We start from the raw sequence: 21489 nt of genomic DNA, 5'->3' as shown, positions 1-21489 counted from the left end.
TTCTTAAATCTAAAAAAGGGGTGTATGCACTAGGTCATAATACACAGACAAGTATACTCTACTTTGTTCCCACAAATGCAGGCTTACATTTATCTAGCTACTTTGTATGCTTTTATAAGCATTTAATATCACTGATACATAATCAAATAGCAATTACCAAATATATTGTGGGATTCCCTTCTGTAGAACATCACAGGCACCAAATGCTTTTTTTTTTTCATTATTCAGTTTTTGTATTTTTTTTTTTTTTTACCTAAAAGAGCTTTAAATACGTTCTATGTGGGAGCAGATTAAAAAAAAAATTCACTCTAAAAATAGTAACAAAAATAAAAGGGCTGGGGGAGCAAGCGTGACTTTCTGTGCCGATGTCCTCACAGGTTGATATCTCTCACATCTGTGGGAGTGCTGGCCTGGTCCAGTTCATCCACCGTCTTGGAAGGATTGCTTTGCTGTTGCTGCTGCCGGACTTGCCTAAGGCTGTTTACTAGCACCGCCTCGATCTGTTCTTGACAAGCTTTAAGGCAGTCCTAGAGGATAAAAAACAAATAGAGCTGTTAGTGGAGATGATAGGGTGTTTTTTTTTCTTTACTGAGCTAGCAGAAGTTGGAAGAGCATCATGCTGGTATTCCTGAGGAGTGTCTGCTGTGACAGAAAATGACCTTGAATTCTCACAGGTAATCCCTGTGTACAAACTCCCTGGGTTTAACAACGCTAATGCTGTATTTCTTAGACTCTCCAATCTTCATATTTCACCTGTTCTTGCTCATTTGTGTGGTCTTCTTCAGCAGGAACCCAAAGTGTTGCAAAAAACGAAGGGTGGGGTGTATGGATTTTTGCATTCTCCTAAGCAGGGTTAAGCGACTTGGGTGGGTCTTCGCTACAAAAAAGCTGCATTGTTCTCCTGAAATAACCACCATGTGCTACACCAAAGTCACACAGACAGAGGCACTTCAGTTTTACTGTCAAGCAAATTGATGGTAAATCAAAGTGAAGGAGAAGTTTTGAGGTCCCTGAAAAAGCGCAGTGCTCTGTCGCTGAGTTTTTAGCCGTCACGCGTTTAGGTCCCCAAGGCAAAGGCAAAAGAAGGGTCTCTTTATCTGTGAAAATTCACGCAAGGGGAACGAACGATGCAGCCCCAAACACACAGCCGTTATCATTCTCTGAGCGCATTCCAGAGGAGAAAAGTGATTTCAGCAGCTGAGAAGGAGGAGTAGGGTACGCTCCCACACCTTCACTCTGAGAGCAGGACTGTTTTAACAGCCCCAGGAATAGTTACTGGCAATAATTTATGGAAGACATTAAAGCAAGGACAGCTACTAGAAAAAGATGTAAGTAAAAAATGCACAGCCAAGCCTCAGAGAGTACTCCATTACAAATTATACTACACAACATTTGGAGAAAGAGCAGGATACAGTAGAGCAACACAAATTTGGGAGTCCTGTACATTAGGAGTCCCGCAACAATCATGAAGTATAAATAAACAGATGCGAGGGATTCACCACACTTAAACCAGACACGGTGACAAAGACGACCATTAAAATATTACAGGATGTTCCACATTCTTGATAATACGCTGGAAGACCAAATAATATGGTTATTTAAAAATAAAGACATGTGAGAAAACACTGACAAACACTCGATTATGGCAGAAACTGAAAAACAAAACCCAAGCCACGACTGCATAAGCACAATGCCAATTACGTGCAGTGTGCTGGGACGGTGAGAGTATCAATACCACACTGTGTAGGTGAGCAGGTGGTGCTACAATAAACGGGTTTTTCTAAAAGCAGCCCTGTGGAGTCCTTCTACAATACTGGAAATGGTAGCAATGCTGTAACCTCACCGAAGCCTCGGTCCGCCTAAGGGCTGGGTCCCTCCCAAAGACTTCAGGCAGCAGAGAAATGCAGTTTTCGGTAGCAGTTTTACAGCAGAGTATTTTAATCAGAGCCCTGGCAGCATCTGGCAGGACTGGTGAGGCCCGGTATCGCCATTCCCACTTTTGGGCAGGGAAACTGAAGAGCACAGTTGGGCACTGACCTCCACGGGGTCCCACGGGTGCTGGTGTCAGCCCGGGAACCGAGCATGCGATGCCACTGCAAGGCCAGGGAGCTGGGCTCTGACCAACAACGCCCGCTTTCTCCATGCAATACCAGGTTATTCAAGAGAGTTTGAAATATTCATGTGTGGAGGTTTAATTTGTCATCCTAGCCAGACTGGGAAAACACGTCAAATGCAGAGTATCTGTTCCGCTGACGACATTTACGTTCGTGATGGGCACAATTAGCTAGGGTGGGTCACGAACACCCATTTTTCTTGGCTACTGGCCAGCAGCTGCTAGCTGCAATATCATGTCCTCTCCTTGTTGTGAAACTGTCCTGCTTAATGTAATGAAGCATCACAACCTTTCTCTGAAGGTGCATCTGCCAAAGACAGGCCGTGAGGGACGGCTTCTCAAACTGACCCAGGAAAAAGGGGCTGGATGAGACGCTGGCTGTATTAAGAGGCAAAAATTTGCACAGTGATGTGGATCACATCAGCTAAAGCCAGAGAGAGATGTCATCGAAATCTCCTGAGTATCTGGGCTACCTGTGTGCAATCTGACTCAGGAGTTTGTTCCCTCAGCACGGTAACACCACAGTGAAACAGAGTACGGGGCATGGCGACATGAAAAACCTCTGCTGCAACATCGTGTGCGTGCAGCGGGCTGACCGAGCCTTCTCCGTGTTCGCCTTTTGTCCCAAGAGCCGGGGACTGTGGGACTGCCCCTGAAAAAGGAGCTGTGGTCAACTTAACTGGATTGCAAGCCGTACCGTACCTACCCCAGCGAAGCTCCACTATAAGCAATGCTTCTCACTGCTAGCAACTTTCCCAAGTCTCAGTCACTGGAGCTAAACTTTACCCTCTGCCTCAGGCTGGCTTGTTTATGGAAGGGGAGAAACCACAACAAAAAAAGCGCTGCTATGTCCAAGGAAAGGGTTAAGGAAAGCAGCTAATTTGACGAACATTAGCCAGCTCTTAACCAAATTTTCCAATTGTATTTTTTTGAGAAGATTAAGTGTAACTAGGATTCAGCATGGCACATGGAGGGGGGGTCAGATACCTTTTGATACCCTCAAGAAATGCAGCCCAAGGTTAGCCAAGATACATGGCTCAGAAAACTGCGTATTGCATTCATTCAAAGCCCTTACGATCCTGTGCTCTGCAGGAAGGCTGTGCTCTGGAGGAAGGCAACTGCCATCCCTGTTTGCATCTAAGCCCGGCTGAGCACAGGAGGGTCCCTGCAGGGGTGCACGGGAGTTCCTGCCAGCCCAGGCACCCACATTTCCCTCCTCTGGAAACCAGGTTGTAGGAAAAACGGTACGTATGTGCCACACCACTGGTGCAGAGCCAGAATACAAATGAAGCGTGATGTCAAAGGAAGCTGGGACACAGCGGGGTTGTTTAAGATGGCCTGAGGAGCACTGAACACTGCGTTCAGGGGACTGGCTGTAGGCTCCTGGTCTCATGGAGCACTGTGTGCTGCTCCTGAGCTCCAGCAGGCACCAGCGTAGCCCACAGGACAGCGAGGGAGTGCTGCATCCTGCCCTTGGTCACACCAGTACTTGCCCATATGCTGGAATGACTCCTGCATCAGATACATTGCAGAGATCACCCCAAGCTCTTTGTAGCCGCCTCTGGGACATGCTCTGATCTCCATCACTCCTGTAATTCATCCTGATATTCTGTGAGCAGGAATGATGCTCCTGGAAGATCAGAGGTATCTCATGGGCACCAACACAGCCAGTGCATAATCACAATGATTTGCAACCAGGGACTAACCTTGGGGCTCAGAACCACAGAGCACCTGAAACGTCAAGTCAACTCAGCGGAATGCAGGGAGTATCAGTATACCAGTCTCTGCGTGCCTGGTTCACTGCTTTCCCTGCCCCGAGACAGGACACCAGCTCATCCCAGCACCCAGGCTGTGGCCCTGGGTAGCCCCACGCTGGGCTGCATCCCCGTCTCCATCCCCACACCAGCACCCACTGCCTCTCCCAGCGCCCCACGCTGCAAAACTCCTCATGTGGCAAAAAAACTGCAGAGTTACCAAACACATGGTTCATTCATCGGCTTCATTAGAGCCGGGGTTTGATGGAGGACGGCTAAACCCAGGCCTCCCAGAGCTGCCTGGCAGGCAGAGCACTGGGCAGCTGCCTGTCCCCACCTGCACTCCCATGGGCTGGGGACTGCCGTCTGCTGGCCTCCCGCTCTGGGGGAGAAGGGAAGCTTCAGTGTCTGAGCTTGCTTGGAGCGGAGCAGGAAGCCGGGGAAGTGAGAGACTGAGGCAAATGCCTTAAAAGATGCAACAAAATGTAAGCACAGTGGATTTTCTGGTGATGAGATCCAGGGCAGATAAGCAAGAGTTTAGCATGCCTCACCTCATCGGGTTCTTCCTTTCCTTGTAGCAAAAGGTAAGGAGAAGGGCTTCCCTCTCTGTTGCCACTTTCCTGCTGTTGCTGGCAAAGCTAACTTTTTTAAGGTAAGAATATGTACTTTTGTTTAACCAGGTAAACATTTTATATACCTGGGGCTTGCTCTTGTATTACTGGGGGCTTAGTGATTTCCTAATACCGGAATTGCTTGTTTAACGATGGGAGCTGGACAAATTCCTCAGCCTTTCTTCTGACGTACTGATCAGGCAAAAGCTATCAGAAACTCGGATAAAGAAAATCCTCCGTTACTAGCTTGGGCGGGTTTTAGGTCTGTTGTAAGCATTCACCTGTTTGTGAGAGGGCAATGGCAGCAAGTCCCTTCAAGGGTCAAGTCATTTTCAAATGGAAGAAAGAGCAGGGGCACCAGTTTGGGGACTCTTGTAACAGACTACACTCGTAATGCACTTTATTTTTGGTTTAAGAATCTCTTCTTTTAAAGCACAGTGGTGCACAATTTCAAAACACTATGTCCTTCTGAAAATAAGCCAGATTTTTTACAGGCAGCTTCAGACTGGAGAGCTTAATGAGGCAATTTCCTTGCAGCCAGGCTTGGGGAAGGAAGGGTGGTGACACGCGGAACATACAGCCTGAGCGTCTGGAGCCAACTTTGTCTGTTTCTAAACACCCTTATATATGATTATTTACATCGTTATTATACAAACTTCTGACAGTCAATATGACGCTTTATTTAATGTATAAAGAGGATAAAATCTCTAGGTAATCCTATAGAGAAATGGGTCATTTCTGATGTCTTAATTTGGTACATAAAACCAATAAAGTGGCACGGACTGGAATTGTCACGGTTTGCATGGATTTTATTTCATATGGGGATCCACAAGCCACTGACGTATTTATTCTGTCATGTGTTAGCTCTGGTCTACACTTACGTTCTGAACTTAAAATAATGTACCACTGAATTCTTTAAAACAAAGAACACTATGGTAAAATGACCAGAGTCTTGCATTCAGCATAAAACAGTGTTGCTATTTGCGTACTAAAACTCAGGTTTTTATTAGTCTGAGTAATACATTCTGTTTCATTAATCTTGCCTATGAAGCATCCATCCAGGAGCTGAAATTGCCTGGCCAGCACAAACCAAAAATGGTGAAACTTTTTATTTTGCAGGTTGTCGGGTTCTACAGTCAAAATCTATTGAGAAAAAAAAACCCAACGCCAGATTCCTGAGTGAACCTCGGTCATGCAGCAAAACGAGCTGGACCACACCAGCAGATGCAGCCCAAACTCTCCAGTACTGATGATGGAGATACACCAAACTCGACCACCCGAGGCTGTGGCTGTGCAGTCGTTAATCCTGTCTCTGGGCACTACCCCACCATTACCCAACCACCCTGGTTTGCTGAAGATCACACAAAAGCCCACACCACCACTTCTGCCGAGGTATCCAGATCACACCATGGGTTTTTACTCACCGTGGTAGCTGCGGGACAGCAGATGATACCTGGCGCGGCACAATGTCAGTGTGGTGCGGCCAGATCTCAGCAACGTGCTTTATGCCAGATGAGATGCCAACTAAACCTGTCACTGGCTTTTTTAATAAACTGGAATTGGCAGAAGTTTACACCTGGCCAAAGTGCTTGTACTCTTACATGAAAAATCCCAAAAGCACATTAGCTGTGCGCTTGAACCACTGTCTCAGTCCACAACTAGCTTTAAGACGTATGAAGTACACCATCTGGATGGTAATCTCAGGGGTGAAAGGAAAAAAATGAATTTATTATGAGTATCTTATCAGCCCAGTTATCACAGTGTGATACAGCAAGTGGCTTATTTTACAGGTGGGGCTACCACTTCTATTTGCTTCACTGGAACCTTCTGTCAATCCAAAGTTAAGTGGCGCAACACAAAAAATACAAAATCCCTATCAGGACAGTCTGCCTGGCCTTGCCAAGATGCAGTGTTTTTAACCACTCCAAGTTTCGTGTGGATTTGCTGCGCGTGTACATATTTTACTGGTGGACTTTCCTTTTGCAAGCTCTAGACAGCACCGGATAGAAAATGAAAGCTTTAAAAAACATATCAAAGAAAAAAATATGAATTGCACCATTTTCAGCAAATCTTCCTCGAAAGAATACTATAACGCCCTGAAGTAATGGCCCTAGAGATTTTGCCATACAGCGACTGGGCCATTCCTTCACAACGTTGTAGGGTTGCCTTTGCTGTTTTTATAAAAAAGTTTTTAAGCGTGTGTCACATGGATCAACTTCCCCATTCTTCTATATGGTCTAGTAGTTCTAATGATTAAAATAGTTCAGGTACTTTCCATTCCATAGTTTTATTTTTACTTTAGCAGGTACAGAACTAAAAAGGCTATTAATTTTGGGGTTTCTTTGGGTGTTTTTTTTCTGAAACTTTGTCATCCCTTGGTGATTTTACTAGCACACTTGAAATGCATTTGAAGGAAAAGCAATGCTTTTGCGTGGTTGACGAGGAGTGCCCTGGTGGCTGCGATGGAAATGCTGGCAGTGAAAATGAGTGGAAGGAGGAATCAGCAGGCCTATGGCAGGATCTACTTATTCAAGTCAACAGTAATTGAGGATTTCAATTTGCGCACGTGACAATCTTGAAAGAAAGCTCAAGCACTAGGAAAGATCCTGCAGAATATCGTACGTAATTCATTTTCCCAAACTTTTCAACACCTCTATAATATATATGCCCTATACTGCCCTCAGCTTCCAGTTTTAGACTGGTGTTGATAATGCTATTACGAAAATGCCATTGGCAAGCTCTTAGGGGAGGCATCCCACTCAACTCAACCAACAGGCTCTCGCTTTGCGCTGGGATCTTCAGTCCTGACTGCTCCGCGCTCCAGGACTACCTCATCGTGACCCACACAGCCTGCCTCCCCACCTTTACCGAGTTACACAGGCGCAAGACACCCTCTCCATCTTGCAATATTACGGCTGGACTGAGAAATTAAAAAAAAAAAAAAAAAGAAAAAAAAAAGAAAAAGGGGAGGGTATTGAAAAGACATTTATAACTATTCTAGTAACTTCGCTGCGGTTTCTGCTCCAGACTTGATCTAGCCATTTTCAAGTATTCCTTGGCACCCCATCCAAACGGAAGCCAACTGACTGTACCTTTCAGATGACAATGGTCTCTGCATCCGATCCCGCAGCAGCTGAGCAGCAGCACACCACCTTCTCCACAAAGAAAAAGATCACGCCTCTCAAAAGCCAATAGTGAAGTGCTATCACAGTAAGGTAAACTATTTCAGCCACGTGTCTTTTCTCTCCTTCCCCGTTTTGACTCAATCCAGAGCTTCTGTAAGGGGACTGCAGCTGTGTATTTATTGCACCTACTCCCGTGATGACAAGCACTCTAAACCAGACTCAAACCACCAGATTCATTCCACAGTCAGGCAGGGCCGCGAAACAACAGTCACCCCTGGATCCATACTGGTCACCTAACAACCAGGTCTGCCAGACCCCATGCTCCTTGTGCCAGCAACCACCACAGCTTCGCCACTCACTGACTCCGGCAGGCAGGGAGGCATGCCGTGCAGAAGCGATGAACTTAGCTCCGGTCTCTTCCACGGTGCCTCCAGGACACAGTGCTTTTTGTATCATGATTCTTAGATTCCCCTTTTGCACCTCAGTTTTGGTCTGGCCTGGGTGAAGAAATAAGAAGTATTTCTGGGAGTGAGGGGTGAGCCTCCTAATGGGTAACACGGAAACTGCTCTGAACCTTGCAGCCCTCCAGCCTTTGCCCATCCAAGATGGCACTCACTCGGGAATACCAGTGTCCAGAGAAAATGTGTTACGGCAGCATTTAAGGAAGAAACCAAAGACTGCAAAACTACTGTTTAACAAAGTTCCATGTTAATTCTGTTAAAATTTAAGTATCACTTAACCCTCGACAAGATCTTAGCTTTACGGCGAGGTGTTGTGCAACAACAACCACAGAATAAGTAGGGCCAGCACCAGCAGCAGCCTGAGCCAGTTAAACCAGCTTTGATCAGACCAGTGAGAAACGACTGAAGAGAAGCGACACCGTATCTCAGAGCCCTACCTGGGACGTCCGGACATCCAGCTGCCAAGAGCTTGGTAAGCCCAGGGAAGTCGGCAGGGATCGGCACGCCTGCCATCGCTACCAGAGCCCAGGCTGTGCCGAGCTCAGGCCAACGGCAAAGCAGAGCCGCAAAATCCTTTGCGATGCCAAGGTGGAGGACAATCCCGCTCGGTGATGGAGTGGGTCATTCCTCCAGGGCTTTCAAAAGCCAAACGGCAACCCTACTCTCCTTTACAACCAACAGCAGAGGAGTAACAGTAGGGCTGGCGTTATATATAACATATGCATACAAACGATGCAAAATACTGAGCTCTACCGGGTACTTCTTGATGCTCCGGCATTTCCTGACCAGATTTAAGAGCCTGAATCCAAACCCTGGGTGCTTTCCTGAGTGCTCAAAGTCCCAAAGCCAGGAACGCTGCAAAAGCCGCCCGGCATTTTTGTGTTAAAGGGTGGTTGGTTTCCCACATATACATTAACTACTTCACAAATAACTGCTAACGTCCCCGATCTCTTCCTCTTTCTTAAAACTAACTGCAAAAGGGAAACCAGAAAATGACTTTTTTTAGGTGTGGGACCTGGTATGGTAAATGGAAAGGATGCTGGAGATATTTGAAGTGCCAATACTGTTCACCGGTCATTTATGCATTGCTTGCGTGATCTAAGAAAGCAGCAATCAGACATGCATTAAAGTGTTGGGATTTACATAAATTCCAGCATGGAATGTGTTATCTGTACTCCTAAATACAAAAGACGGCTGGATTCCTCCGCTGGTTCACATTTAGGCCCCAATTCAAACCTCTCCAAAGCACATGCTTCATTGTTGACACAAACAGGGATTCCTTCCCAAAGCGGGGCCTTCGTGCGCCGAGTGCCGGCCTTTAGCTCGCCGATACTCTCCAAAATAAGAGCCTGAAAAGCTGCTGTGGGAATATCATGCCCATTTACTACATTTACTGTATCTCAGTGATCTCCCATCTAATGGACACAGTTGAAAAACAGAAATATTTTCCCTGCTGAATGTGTCTATTTTTGCTACTGTAACAAAGAGCATCAATTACAGATAAGCATCTATGTCTCTGGTTTTCCATCTGCAAGTACAGAAAATAGTAATTTGCTGTTCCAAAGGGCATTTCACACAGACTAAGGAGGATATCTCACTTTATAAAAAAAAAATCAAATCACATCTACGCCAGAATTTCTCCACTTACTATTGCTACATTATTGTAATAATGCAATATAGAAGATGACTAACATTAAGCATCTGAAAGATGGCACATTTTTCTCTGCAATTTTTCAGTCTTTTCAGCACTTTCACCAATGTACTTTCTAGATTCAGTTCCACTGTTTGCTTCAACAGTCAGTTTGTTGGTTTCCTGTTGCTCGTGTGGGTATTTCTCATAGCAACAGGAGAGAACAATGTTTTCAGAACTGGAAAAAGTGAGAGTAAAGCCAAAACACTGGCAGGGTGATCCAGGGCCAGATGCCACACTTGAAATTATACTCCCTGCTTAATGTGGCTTGGGATTTCAACTCGATCATCTCTGTCTAACAGGCGTACTTTGCAACCGTGAAAAGCTGTGAATTTACCTTGCTGTAATAAATGCCGCGAGCGTTTATTGAAAAAGGGGATTTAAAAAAGCTGTGACAACTGGCTGGCGTTACACAAAGCCATATGAGCTGAGCAAGGATTCCCCACCAGAGGTCGAGGGCAAGTCTCCGACCAGACTATCCATTGCCAGCCCGTGAGCTCCTCCGTCAGCGATGCTCGGGCTGTGGAGCCGGTTCCTCGGGGGGCCTGGCTTCCTCGGCGCACCGGCCGAGGCTGTATTTATGAATGGATCTGACGGAACTCCGCCATCAGCCCGCGGTGTAACTGCATCACCCCATTGTTGCTACACACGCACAGCACTCACTGGGGAACAAAAAGCTGAATGAAGCGGAGCAGCTGCCAACTCAGGCAAAGACAACTTAGGAAACTATCTCATTCTTCCTTTCTTTTGGAGGCTATTTTGTCTGTTGTTTCCTTGCATACAAAATGTGGTCTGCAACAAATAAGGCAGGATAAGATACAGCGAGTCCTGTTACTTGGTTCCAAAACCACAGGCCCTAAACACTACAAAGGAGGGGATAAATGGTGTATGTGCTGTAGGGACAATGTTCAAATGCTCTCCATTCAAGACAGATTTCCATGATTTTATACTGTGGCTCAACAGAAACTGAATTCTTCAGCATGGTGGTTCTGAACGTCGTTTCTGTGCAAAAATTTGCAGGGATCTTTATGAAGGGACTTTTCAGACCTTCGGGGGAAAAAAAAAGAATCCCAGCACTGACATATGTAGCACATTTAAGTGGAGATATTTTAAATGCCATTTTTTATGGATCCAGTCTTCAAAACAGCCTGACTCCACATTTTCAAGGGCTCACAGCCAGCTATTTCGACAAGACTTGAAGAAAAGCTTGGTTCCTTTTTTCTTTCTACCTCAGGCCCTTAAATGTGCTTTGGATTTTCAAAACCACTCAGTACACACCAGTTCCCATCTGGGAACAAGACTTTTAGAAGGGGCTTGTGCCCATGTACAAACCCGCATTTTCTGCCTGAAAACCCTTCCCCTGCTGCTGATGCTGGGGGGAAGACAACTCCTTTTGTCATCTGGATGCAACCCTGAGAGCTGGGCTCTAGGAAGAAGGTGCTCCTTATTTGCGCATATAACCCTCACTATTGGACAGAGTGAACCTGGCCAGCCCTTCTGGCAGCTATGGTGCTACAGAGCTTATTGTTACACAAACAGCTACTAACCAGCTTAATTGGGGATCTAACCTCGCCAGCTTTTGTCAGGGATGTAAGCCTGAACGCCTTTTTAATATGAGATAATAGTTTCGAGGCTTCAGTGCACTCAGCCTCACAGAAAGAGGTTGGAAGGGACCTCTGGAGGTCACCTAACAGGACCTTCTGCTCAAAGTAGGGTTATCTTTACACCTTAGTGGCATGCCTAATTCCCACTGACTTTAGCCTATAAAATTCTGGTCCAAGGTGCTTTGTAACAGGTGAAGACCTCATCTACCTACCCCTGCAGTAGTTTCTTGAGCTCCTTAGAAACCTTAATGTATTTCTCCTCCACGAGGAGATCTGGGGTACCAGAGAACGGAAGGGCTCAGGACGGACTCAAGGGAGATTCAAGCAGTAACCAGGCCAGGGCACGCATGCCCCGCACATGATTTATGAAAATGCTCCCAGGCATGGCCAGAGAGGTGGTTTCCAGACGCACAGCCAGCAAGCTGACACACTGAACTGATGGCTGCTCTTCCAGGAGGTGAGGAGAGAGATTTGCCCAAGGCAGGTCTGTGGCAAAGCAGAATACAGATTGCAAGGTCTTAAAATGCGCCCTACCCGTTCAGCTATCGCTCCTCACATCCCGTAATTGTACGCAGTGGGGATGCTCATATCCTCTTCCAGAGCATCTGGCTCCACCAGCGACAGGATACTTCGACAGGATACTTTGAGCGCTGGTCTGGGATGCTATGGAAATTCCTGACTTCCCCAGTTGTTTATTTTTCCATTGCAATGACCCACCAAGAGATGCACAGGGAGCTCGGCTCACTTCCTGCAAGTAGGTCTGTTAACTCTTTGCCCACCAGCCTCTCCTCTCCTCTTCAAGAAACAGCAAAGGAAATGTTCCCACTCTCTGGCAGCAAAACAGCTCAGAACATGCAATCCCCATCCCACAGAGCTGTGTGAAGCTGTGTGGGACTAGCTCTCATCGACTCTTTGGGACAATAATGATCAGAAAAGGCAATTCAGATATAACCATGCAGAGCTACTTTCGCTACCCGTAAGGCTGCTGAGTTTCTCAGCTTCTCCAAGAGTAGCTCCCTGGTGTTTATTCTGGTAGATGAAAGGAGTAATGAAACCGAGGTTTGCATGGCCTCGTTGTCACTGTCACTTCAAACTGCGATTCAACCTTCACCAAATGGCCCAGGGCAGCTATGCGTCAGAAATAACCACTATCCCTAGAATGACACTGACATGATCCCTTGTACTATCTCATCTAAAGTCTGGAGTGCTGCTTTGCATTCATACGAGGACAGCCAACAGCAATGTGTTTTTGAAAGAAACACCCGTGTGTTAGTTGTTTGCTTACCCGACAGCTGGGTTCTAAATTAAATGCTGTGTATTAATAACATATTTTTGGTCTAATTCTTAATGAAACATCCATTACAAACATTATAGCTCCAAATGCCAAACTCCAGTCTCAGTCACACCAGTGTAAATCTAAAATAACTCCATTGACTTCAGCCTCTTGGTTAATGCTGCTATTTCCTAGCAAACAGATAGCACCCTCAAATTATCATTATAAAACAGTAAAAGTTCAGAAAAGCTCATTGCAGTTAAGTTGCATCAGGATTTCATTATCATTCTCTATTTTCAAACACTTGCAACTTTGAAGCTGAAATTTTTCATGCTTCACTTCAGATGGTGACATTTTTTGGAAAGCCAGTGAGAAAGTCCCATCATCTATTTCCATGCTAAGCAATCACACACATCAAAAGAAGAAGAAGAAGCAAAAGGCCCCGGGGACCCTCTGGTCGGGAGGGACTCTTCCCCCAGCTCTCTGCCCTTTCCAATGGGCTACCAGGAGGCACAGGGAGGGGGCCCTAAAGTTCTCCCTCTGCAGAACTGTAATTCCTGTGAGTTTCCTTGCTTTTCCACCGCGTGATGCTCCTGAAGCTGAGGAGCTCTCGTGAAGCTGAGGAGCTCTCGTTTCTTCCTCCTCCCTGACCTCCCCTTTAAAAACAGAATCATTCACACAGTGATGATGAATTAATTGTGTCGCTGCAGGAAGAGCTCTCAGGCATCAGAAATTAGGAAGTGAGAGAACTGAAGCTGTTCATTCAACTTCAATTAAGTCCCAGCGTAAAATGTACTACAATAGCCTTTACCCTTCATTAACACAGCCTTGAGCTAACTCTTATGCAATCTAGCCAGTACATTTCTTCCAACAATACGTTTTACAGATGAGGCTGATATTACCACCTATTACTAAGACTGCCCGATACTTCTCTGAGTACCTGTTTTCAGTTGCTTATCTCTCTCCCAAGCTTTAACACGGGGGATGAAATTTTCCAGTCCTGGGCCCTTCTGCATTTTTCCAACGCTAAAGTCACGGAGAAAGCTTCTACCAAAATATTTCTCCCATTTCCAAATACCTGGCTAATGAAAAATACACTGTTTTGCCCAAGTTAAAAATTCTGGCCACCTTTGGTTGGACTAAGACTTCAAAGCTTGCAGGAGACAGTCTTTGAGTTAAGGCCACCTCTGCCACAACAACAGAAACCATCTTGAAAAAATGACAGCACCTCTAACTTCTGCGAAGACTTTAATTTTTTAGAGATTAAATTATCCAGAAGCTCCTTTTGTCCTCAGTGTGCCCTGACTTGGGGAGGCGAGTGAGACTCCTCAGCAGGCTGTGCTGCTGTGGGCAGAGACCAGGAGCAAAGGGAAGAAAGCTTGTCTCTACCCAGTGCCGACAGACTCTTGGAGAGGATGTGACCAGTAAAATGTTAAAAGAGTTCTTTGTTATTTGGGAAGAGTGACCTTTTTTTATTTTTTTTTTTTTTCCAAAGGCATATATGCTCAGCCAGATTTGGGAAGATTTTCACCAGGATGGCAAAAAAGCACATTTCTGACAAAACCCCCTTTGCTGAATTTCAAAGAAAAGGCATGAAGAAATTTTCAATGCAAAAACCAACACCTTTTTTCTTCTAACCACTTAAGAACTACAAAGCTGTTTTAGCAGGTATTTTCTTTCAGACGAAAACAATCAGGATAGAACAATTCAGCATGAGAGATAAAGTTTGTCCAATCTGCAAGATGCTGCAAAAGGGTCTTACATTAAGAAGGGCTGGGATGCCTGAGAAAGCTTCAAGTACCTCCTGTAATAAAGAACACCAGCTTTAAGTGTCTACCGATAAACATCAAATGAAAAAAATCCAGAAAAACTCCCAAGAGAGCAAAAAAAGACATGTATTCCCCTTCAGATGTGGTCACGTGTAATATGCTCACAATGTGCTTGGAAAGTCAATTAACATGGGCTTTACCTGACCAAGGAGAAGGAAAATTCCACCAGAAAGACACCCTCCTGTGACTTTTCTTTTGTCCCTACAAGCCTTCGCAAACACCCCCAGTAGACAGACTGAGCATGAGCAGAGTCAGCTGGGATCCCGACGCAAGCGGGGCTTCACAGGTGAAGCAGCAAGGCACCCGCCAGCAAGCAGAAAGAAACACACGGAGAAGGTGCAGCAGGAAAACCCGTGGGTGTAATTCCTCCCTGCAAGGGCAGGACCTTCTGAACATGACCCCATGCATGAAGGTGACCAAGGAACAGATTACTCTGGCAAGGGCTGCATCAGGAAGGGATGCTCAAAATCTCTTTGCTAGCAACAACGATAAGTGAAGGAGGGAAATGCTTTTCCCTGTGACCAGGGAATTGAGGCACAGCTAAGTATCTTGCAAGGTCCTGATGACATAGCCCTTGCAGCTCACGTGTTGAGCTCGCTTGCCCTCACCAACGAGCGGAGTATTGCCAGCACCGTGCTGTCACCACCAACGCAAACCTGTCCGTGCTGAAAAAGAGCAAGGAGGGAAGAGACCCTTGTGACTGCACAGGGCAACTCTTAGAGAAGATGAACTACCCTGAACAACCCTCCGGCATCTCCAGAAAGACAGAACCCAGCTGCTCAATGGTTGATCAAAACCCACCGAACACATCAAATACAAATACACCAGCAAGGGCTACTTTGGCATCACCCTTCTGAAAAGTGCTAAAATACTGTGGGAACAGCATCAGAAGTTTGTCTGGAGCTCACCAATATGGGGAACATGGTCTAGTAATGGAAAGACTACATTGTTAATCAGATGGCACAGGAACAAAGCGATGAGCTCTGCTGAGGGTATCTGTTCCAGGGCTGGACAGAAACACCACTTGCTTCTGTCCTCAAAAAGACTACTTCCAAAGGACTACCCAGGGACTTCTGTGGGTACGGTGCTCCGTTCTGCTTGACAGCAGCAGAAGCAGGTGCCGACCTTGTGAAGGCTCCCCCTAAACTTTTCAATTGCGTTCTGCAAGCCTCCCCATCCCTCCTCTGCCACCGTAAGGGCTATTTGTGTTCCCATTCCTCACCCCACGCTGTCATTCCCTCGCTCTCATCGTTATCCTTGTCCTGCTGACTACCACGTTAGACCATCAGGCTGTAGTTTCTATAGCTGTAGTACCAGAAGCTCACAGACAATGATGGTTACAGATACTCCTCTCATCCCCATCTCCCGCTATGGTCCTGCCCTGTGCCACTGTGCACAGCTCTCTCAGCTGCTTGCGAGGCTGTTCTTGGAAATCTATCGGTGAACTGATATGGTTTAGAAACCAAACAAGCCCCCCTGACCCCCCAACTCCGAAACAACAAGAAGAGGTCCTTCCCCCCTTCTTTAAGCTGGATCATTTCCAGGATGGGTTTGAAACACAAGGATATGAACAGTTGTGTGGGCATACATAAGCAAAAACAAGCACGAAAATAAGCAGCAGCCGAGCAGGAAAAACTTCATCCGGCATCAGTGTATAACAAGGAAAATCACAGCGGTGGGGCACCAACCTTTCAGACACCCCATGGAGTTAAGACATAGAGTTATACAAGAAGCTCTTAGTGGCTAGCACTGTTTTCTTTATTCTGTGTATATTCATAACCTTGGCTGAAGAGAGCATCTTTGCTAAAAAGATGTTAGTCTCTCCCTAAATCCTCGTCTTCCTCCGCCTGGTTTCTAATGTCCGTCTTGCATCTGCCCACTTGTCTTAAGAGTCCTCCCAGACATCTGCTGGATGCAGCATCCAAAATTCATCATGTTACATCCAGTCAGACAAACATCCAAGGAGAAAATTTCATTCTGCCAATAACTGCCAATTTCAGTACCAATAACAGGTAATTCTTGTTATCCACATGAATGAAGTAAACTTAATGGATTTACCCAGTCTAAATGTAACAACTGTACAAATAGGCTTTGTGCAATACTCGCGTCAGGCCACGCAGTCTGAACTGTTACGTAGGATTCTTCTTCTTGCACGTTCCTGCTGCTTACTGTAACGTATCACCACTCTGTTTCTCCACACTTATAAAACAGACACAAAAGAGCAATTACCTGGGTAAAATTTTCATTTACACTGAAATAAATGCATGTTAAATATCTCCAGCTACTCGATTTCCATTATAAACAGTCAGAATTGGAAATGTTCCTTTTTCTGTGCAAAACCCAGTTCCAATCAAAAGAAATGGGAAGCCCCAGCACTGCACTTGAAAATTAGGATCAATCTGATTGAAAGAAAAAAGAAATAGTGAAAATCTTCCCTTTTTGTTAAACTGGACTATTCCTTTTTAACCAAAACGTAGAACATCTGTTGGAAAAAACAACCCTTCTCTTGACAATGTTATCACAGATCTAATGCACAGTGTATTTACTCTGAGAACTAAAAGCAATAAAAGGATTTATAGTTAGCACATGTTAAGGACGACGCATTGGCAACTGATACTTTCATGGTAAAAAAAAGCATTATCTTATCAGTGGCCTGAATTTCAGAAAGCCTCGCTCATTTTCTTTTCAGTGAATTTCATCATGGCAGAACACGTCAGCCTCATGTGAGATGAACCTCCTGTTTATTCACAGCCCAAGTGGTTTGGGTTTGCAGGAGCGTAAGCTCTCCCCGCAGTGTCCCACCAACATGGGGACGCAGCGGGAGAGGCACAACCCTGGGGGAAGGCACCCAGAGCACTCCTTTCATTCCTCCCAGCTTTCTGCTGAGACTGCCAAGCACATCTGTCAGGTTTGGGTTCTTCTGTTGTCCCCACTAGAAGCTGACCCCAGAGCAGCAAACTCACTTCCAAATGAGCTTGTGCACCACTGAACTGCCATCAGATTCACCTCTCCTACCGACAACGGGACTTTCTGACAAGCCAAAAAACGCCCTGCGTGGGGCGAGCTCAGTGAAGTTACAGACAAAAACCCAGACAGCCTGGGTTGCACCTGCCTCACGTTGTGCCAGTGCTGGAGGGTTAGCTCATTATTCACTTCCTTCAAGTTAAAGATTTTTAGATGATACCTCAGTGAGAGCCAGAAGAGCAGTTTTAAGCTTGCCAACACAGGACCGGCGCATGTACGGGTTTACCTTACGCCCCAAGGGATGCTGTCTGCCTGCTCGCCCCATCGCCTGGGGCTGTACCCAAGCTGGCTCCCCCTTACAGCAAGCCTGACCATCAGCCACAGCAGGCAGAGCAGGCTCTCCCCACCAAGCTGCTGAACAAAGCGTGCATGAAAATTAATCCTGGGGGAGGACAAGGAGCTTTGGATATCCAAAGCACTGCAAGCAAGGTGCCGGCTCCATGCCTGCAACCTGTGCGCTCCTGGAGCTCCCCTCTCCTTTGCGCCACCGGGCTTTCAAGATCAGGCCGGGTTTGATGGCCCGGTTCTCCACCACGCCCTCAGAAGTGAAAGGAGAAGAGGAATGAGGGACACTCACCACATCTGTGTTTGTGATCTTGGCCAGGAGGTCCGTAAGGCTGTCCCCGTCATCGAGCTGAAGGCCACAGATGGCTGCTCCCACACTTCCAGTTGCTATCATTGACGGTGGGTACATGGCAAAGTTAAAATCTGCAAGAACAGATCTGGGAATTAGTCCAAGCCCAGAAAAAGCTGCAAAACATCAGAGGCAAGCAACATAAAAAAAACCACACCCAAGAATAAAAAACGGGGAAGTAGAAGAAAGGGAAAAGTGCCACTCTTTTTGGTCCAGTGGAGCTCATTAGTCACACTGCTCATCGCAAGCAGTCAAAGGAGGGTAACAGATCTGCAAATTAAAATGGAAATGCGGTTCAGTCTTTTATTCTCACTGATGCATAAAGTAAACCTGGACAATTTTTAATAGTCTTTCCTTAGTTTTAAAGAAAAGGAGAGAGAAGAAGGAGGCTTTCTGTAATTTATGTCAGAAATGTGGGTCTCGGTCACATTAGAGCTCTCTGTATAACCGGAAAACTAACTGGAACAAGGTATCACAAAGGACCAAACGGAGATTTTTAGTCACGTCAATTTTTAAAGACTTAATTAACTCGAGCATTTAAAGACCTGTCCTGGAAAGAGATTTTTAATTAACAATTCATCTTTACCACCTTTGCAATTAGGAAGCGAGAACACTTACAGCCCATAGCTACGTAATCAAAGAAAAGGCAAAAATCACATTTGTCATTACTACTATTTCTTAACAAACAAGTTGCAAATACATTTCAAAACTTCCTCTCACACATCTGTGGAGATCAGGAGAGAAATGAAAATAACACGAAATGTTCTTGTGACCTTTAAAAGGCCACTTTGTGGTTTATGATACTGCCATCAGCACTGGCTTATTGGCGTGTCTTACTAAATACCATTTTTAGGAGATTTTCTTGGTTACTGATAACTTCCTAAAATGAAACTTGGTCTGCAAGTTGTTTGGTTCAACAATAACTCATTAACAAACCCTCCTCTACCAGTTTTCGTTTGGGGGGACTGGAGGAGCAGGAAGAGGCAACCCAAGTAATACTTAATATGAAATAAACCACTATATTCCATCCACTATATAAACCAATATATTCAGTCTATTTATAGAAACAGATTGTCACAGAAAACTGTCCTCCTGTTACAGGCAGATCCCAAGCCTTCTCTCTTTAGCTAGCACAAATTCTGTAACCCTCTTGATGTCTGCGTAACCACTCAAGTTTTAGACACATGGAGAGTTGTTCTCGGCCTCCCAGACTCTGAGCTGGCAGATACTGCGATAGCTGTGGAGACAGCATGTTCTTCTCCAGGCTGGAATACGTCCCTGGGACCCACGAGGAATGATGCAGTCAGGTAAGAATGGGACTCGGGTCGTAACATTCATCCAGACGGACTGGAGGGGGGATATTAGAAGTGGGGAGAGAAAAGGAGGAGCTGAAACCCTGACATGGGTTTATCTGTCTCACGAAGCCACCGGGAGATGACCACCTGCAAGCCCACCATCGCACGCTGCTGAAGCCCACTGTCCTTCCTACCGGGGAGCTCAGCAGACACCACACTCTGACAACCACTTCTGAAGGAGCAAATTCCCACCGACAGAAGCAATGAATATGGACTGCCATTATTATGAAAATAATAATTATGCACTATTGTAATAGTAAGAACCCACTGCACATAGGAAAGCTGATGATCTTGGAAATTAAGTTATATTGCCCCCACTAATGAGTGAGTCAACAGGAGAGCCTTGACTCCTACTTATGAGTGCACAGGACAGCCCTGAGGACGATGATCTCGACACGCGTCGAGGTAACAGGAATTGCACTCCCACTATCAAAATCCCTTTCACATTTACCTCACGACATGGATATATACACACACATCCAAGAACTAGCCCCATCCAGCCTGTAAATGGATGACCAGGGAAAAGAGACAAGGCTACCTGACACATGGCACGTGCGCTCCCCACAGAGCCTGCCCTATCCCCACTGCCTCAGCCTGTACGTATCATTGGGCCAGACCTCAAAAGCAGGTCATAAATACAGTGGGATTTTAAGCCCTCGAAACGGCCCTCATTTTACGCTGGTTTGCCTCTTTCTTACTCACTGCTACTGACGGGGGGCCCCGGGACTTGGTTCTGGGTGACTGTTGCAGCAGCTCGTTCCTGCGGGTTGACCTGGAAGATCCTTCTCCATGGAAAAAGGCCACCAGTTTACAAAATCCAATATGAAAAGCAGGAACGATTAAAGAACTCCAATAAGGAGAGGTTTTTATAAAGGTCGTAAATGTTTATGTGCTTGCGTGACTGTCCAGTCTCCTCCCAGACCATGGAGCAAATAACAAACGTCTATAAAATTTAAGAATGTTCAAACATTTACAGGAGAGACCTAGCATCCCAAAAATACGCTCTCATCTACATGGAGCAATTCATCAGCAATTGCACTAATTTCTTTAGAAAAGGGATAAACTAAGAGGACTACATCTCCACGGGTCTGTTTCTCCTCTTGTACACACTGCATTTGCCTGGGTTTGCGAATCCCGTGTGCTTGCGTTGGCGTGAATGAGGCTGCGCTTGGCCAAGGTGGCCCTAAGTTGGGACGTGAATCTCGCATTCAATCGTTGGACTTGCCAAACCATCTCTTAGTTATGCATGAGAACTAGGGCGGCAATGGACTTTCCATAATTTACCCCTCCTTGTCTCGAGTTTCGGGGAAGACGTAGTAAAAAGATGATGTGAAACCTCTCAAACTCTGCAGGCGTTTGGACAGTCCCTATGGAAGCTATGATGCAGCGGGTGAGAACGAAAACCCACCCACTCCCACCCATCATTTGAGCCAGCAGCAGGGAAAACCAGACCCACTCACAGGCCCAGATGGACCCACACCCTCATGGGTGGTCACTGAGCCCCCACGGAGCCGCTTCATCCAGCCCCGAGCGGCTGGCGGGGAGACCCGAGCAAGAGGGAGCTCCTGCATCCCGTACCCAACGCTCAGCATCGCCCAGGCACGACGGGCTGAGCGAAGGACACAGTTCCAGCCTGCCCCCTGAACTTCCTTGCCTCCCAGGGCCTTGCATCAGGACCTTCACGTTATCCAAACGCCCGTTTTCTTGTGGTTGATTTTATATCTGCTCCCAGAAACCGTCTTCCTAGGAAGCTGAATAAAGAGCCACAGTGCCCCTGCCAACTAGCGCTGCTGTAGGTCTGCTTCCACGTGGGGTCACATGAGAACATTTCTATGCCCAATAACCTTGTTAGTTCCCTTAATGTCATTCATAATGCAAATGAGACAGCCAGCGAATGGCCAGAGGCCCAGAGTGACTAAAGCTCAGCATCCAGAAAGTCTTACATTGCCTCTAGCTCTAAACTAACTTCCCTCCATAACAAGCACCATAAACTTGGCTATCAAAGCTACACATGCC

The 21489-nt window shown here is 46.1% G+C and overlaps 1 protein-coding gene across 1 annotated transcript in view; it reads right to left on the bottom strand.

The window, feature by feature from the left end:
- Nucleotides 1-371: 371 nt before the first annotated feature.
- CCND2 (cyclin D2) overlaps nt 372-21489 on the bottom strand; it is a 33922-nt gene continuing 12804 nt past the window's right edge. Inside the window, exons 4-5 of the mRNA XM_059816793.1 lie at nt 18062-18192; nt 372-527 (exon numbers count right to left, since the gene is read on the bottom strand). Of these exons, the coding sequence (XP_059672776.1) occupies nt 372-527; nt 18062-18192 (287 nt within the window). The remainder of the gene's footprint in view (nt 528-18061; nt 18193-21489) is intronic.

Source organism: Gavia stellata, chromosome 4, assembly GCF_030936135.1.
Source record: "Gavia stellata isolate bGavSte3 chromosome 4, bGavSte3.hap2, whole genome shotgun sequence".
NCBI classification, from domain to species: domain Eukaryota; kingdom Metazoa; phylum Chordata; class Aves; order Gaviiformes; family Gaviidae; genus Gavia; species Gavia stellata.
The sequence above is the reverse complement of the archived record's forward strand: the minus strand, read 5'-3'. Positions and strand labels throughout refer to the sequence as shown.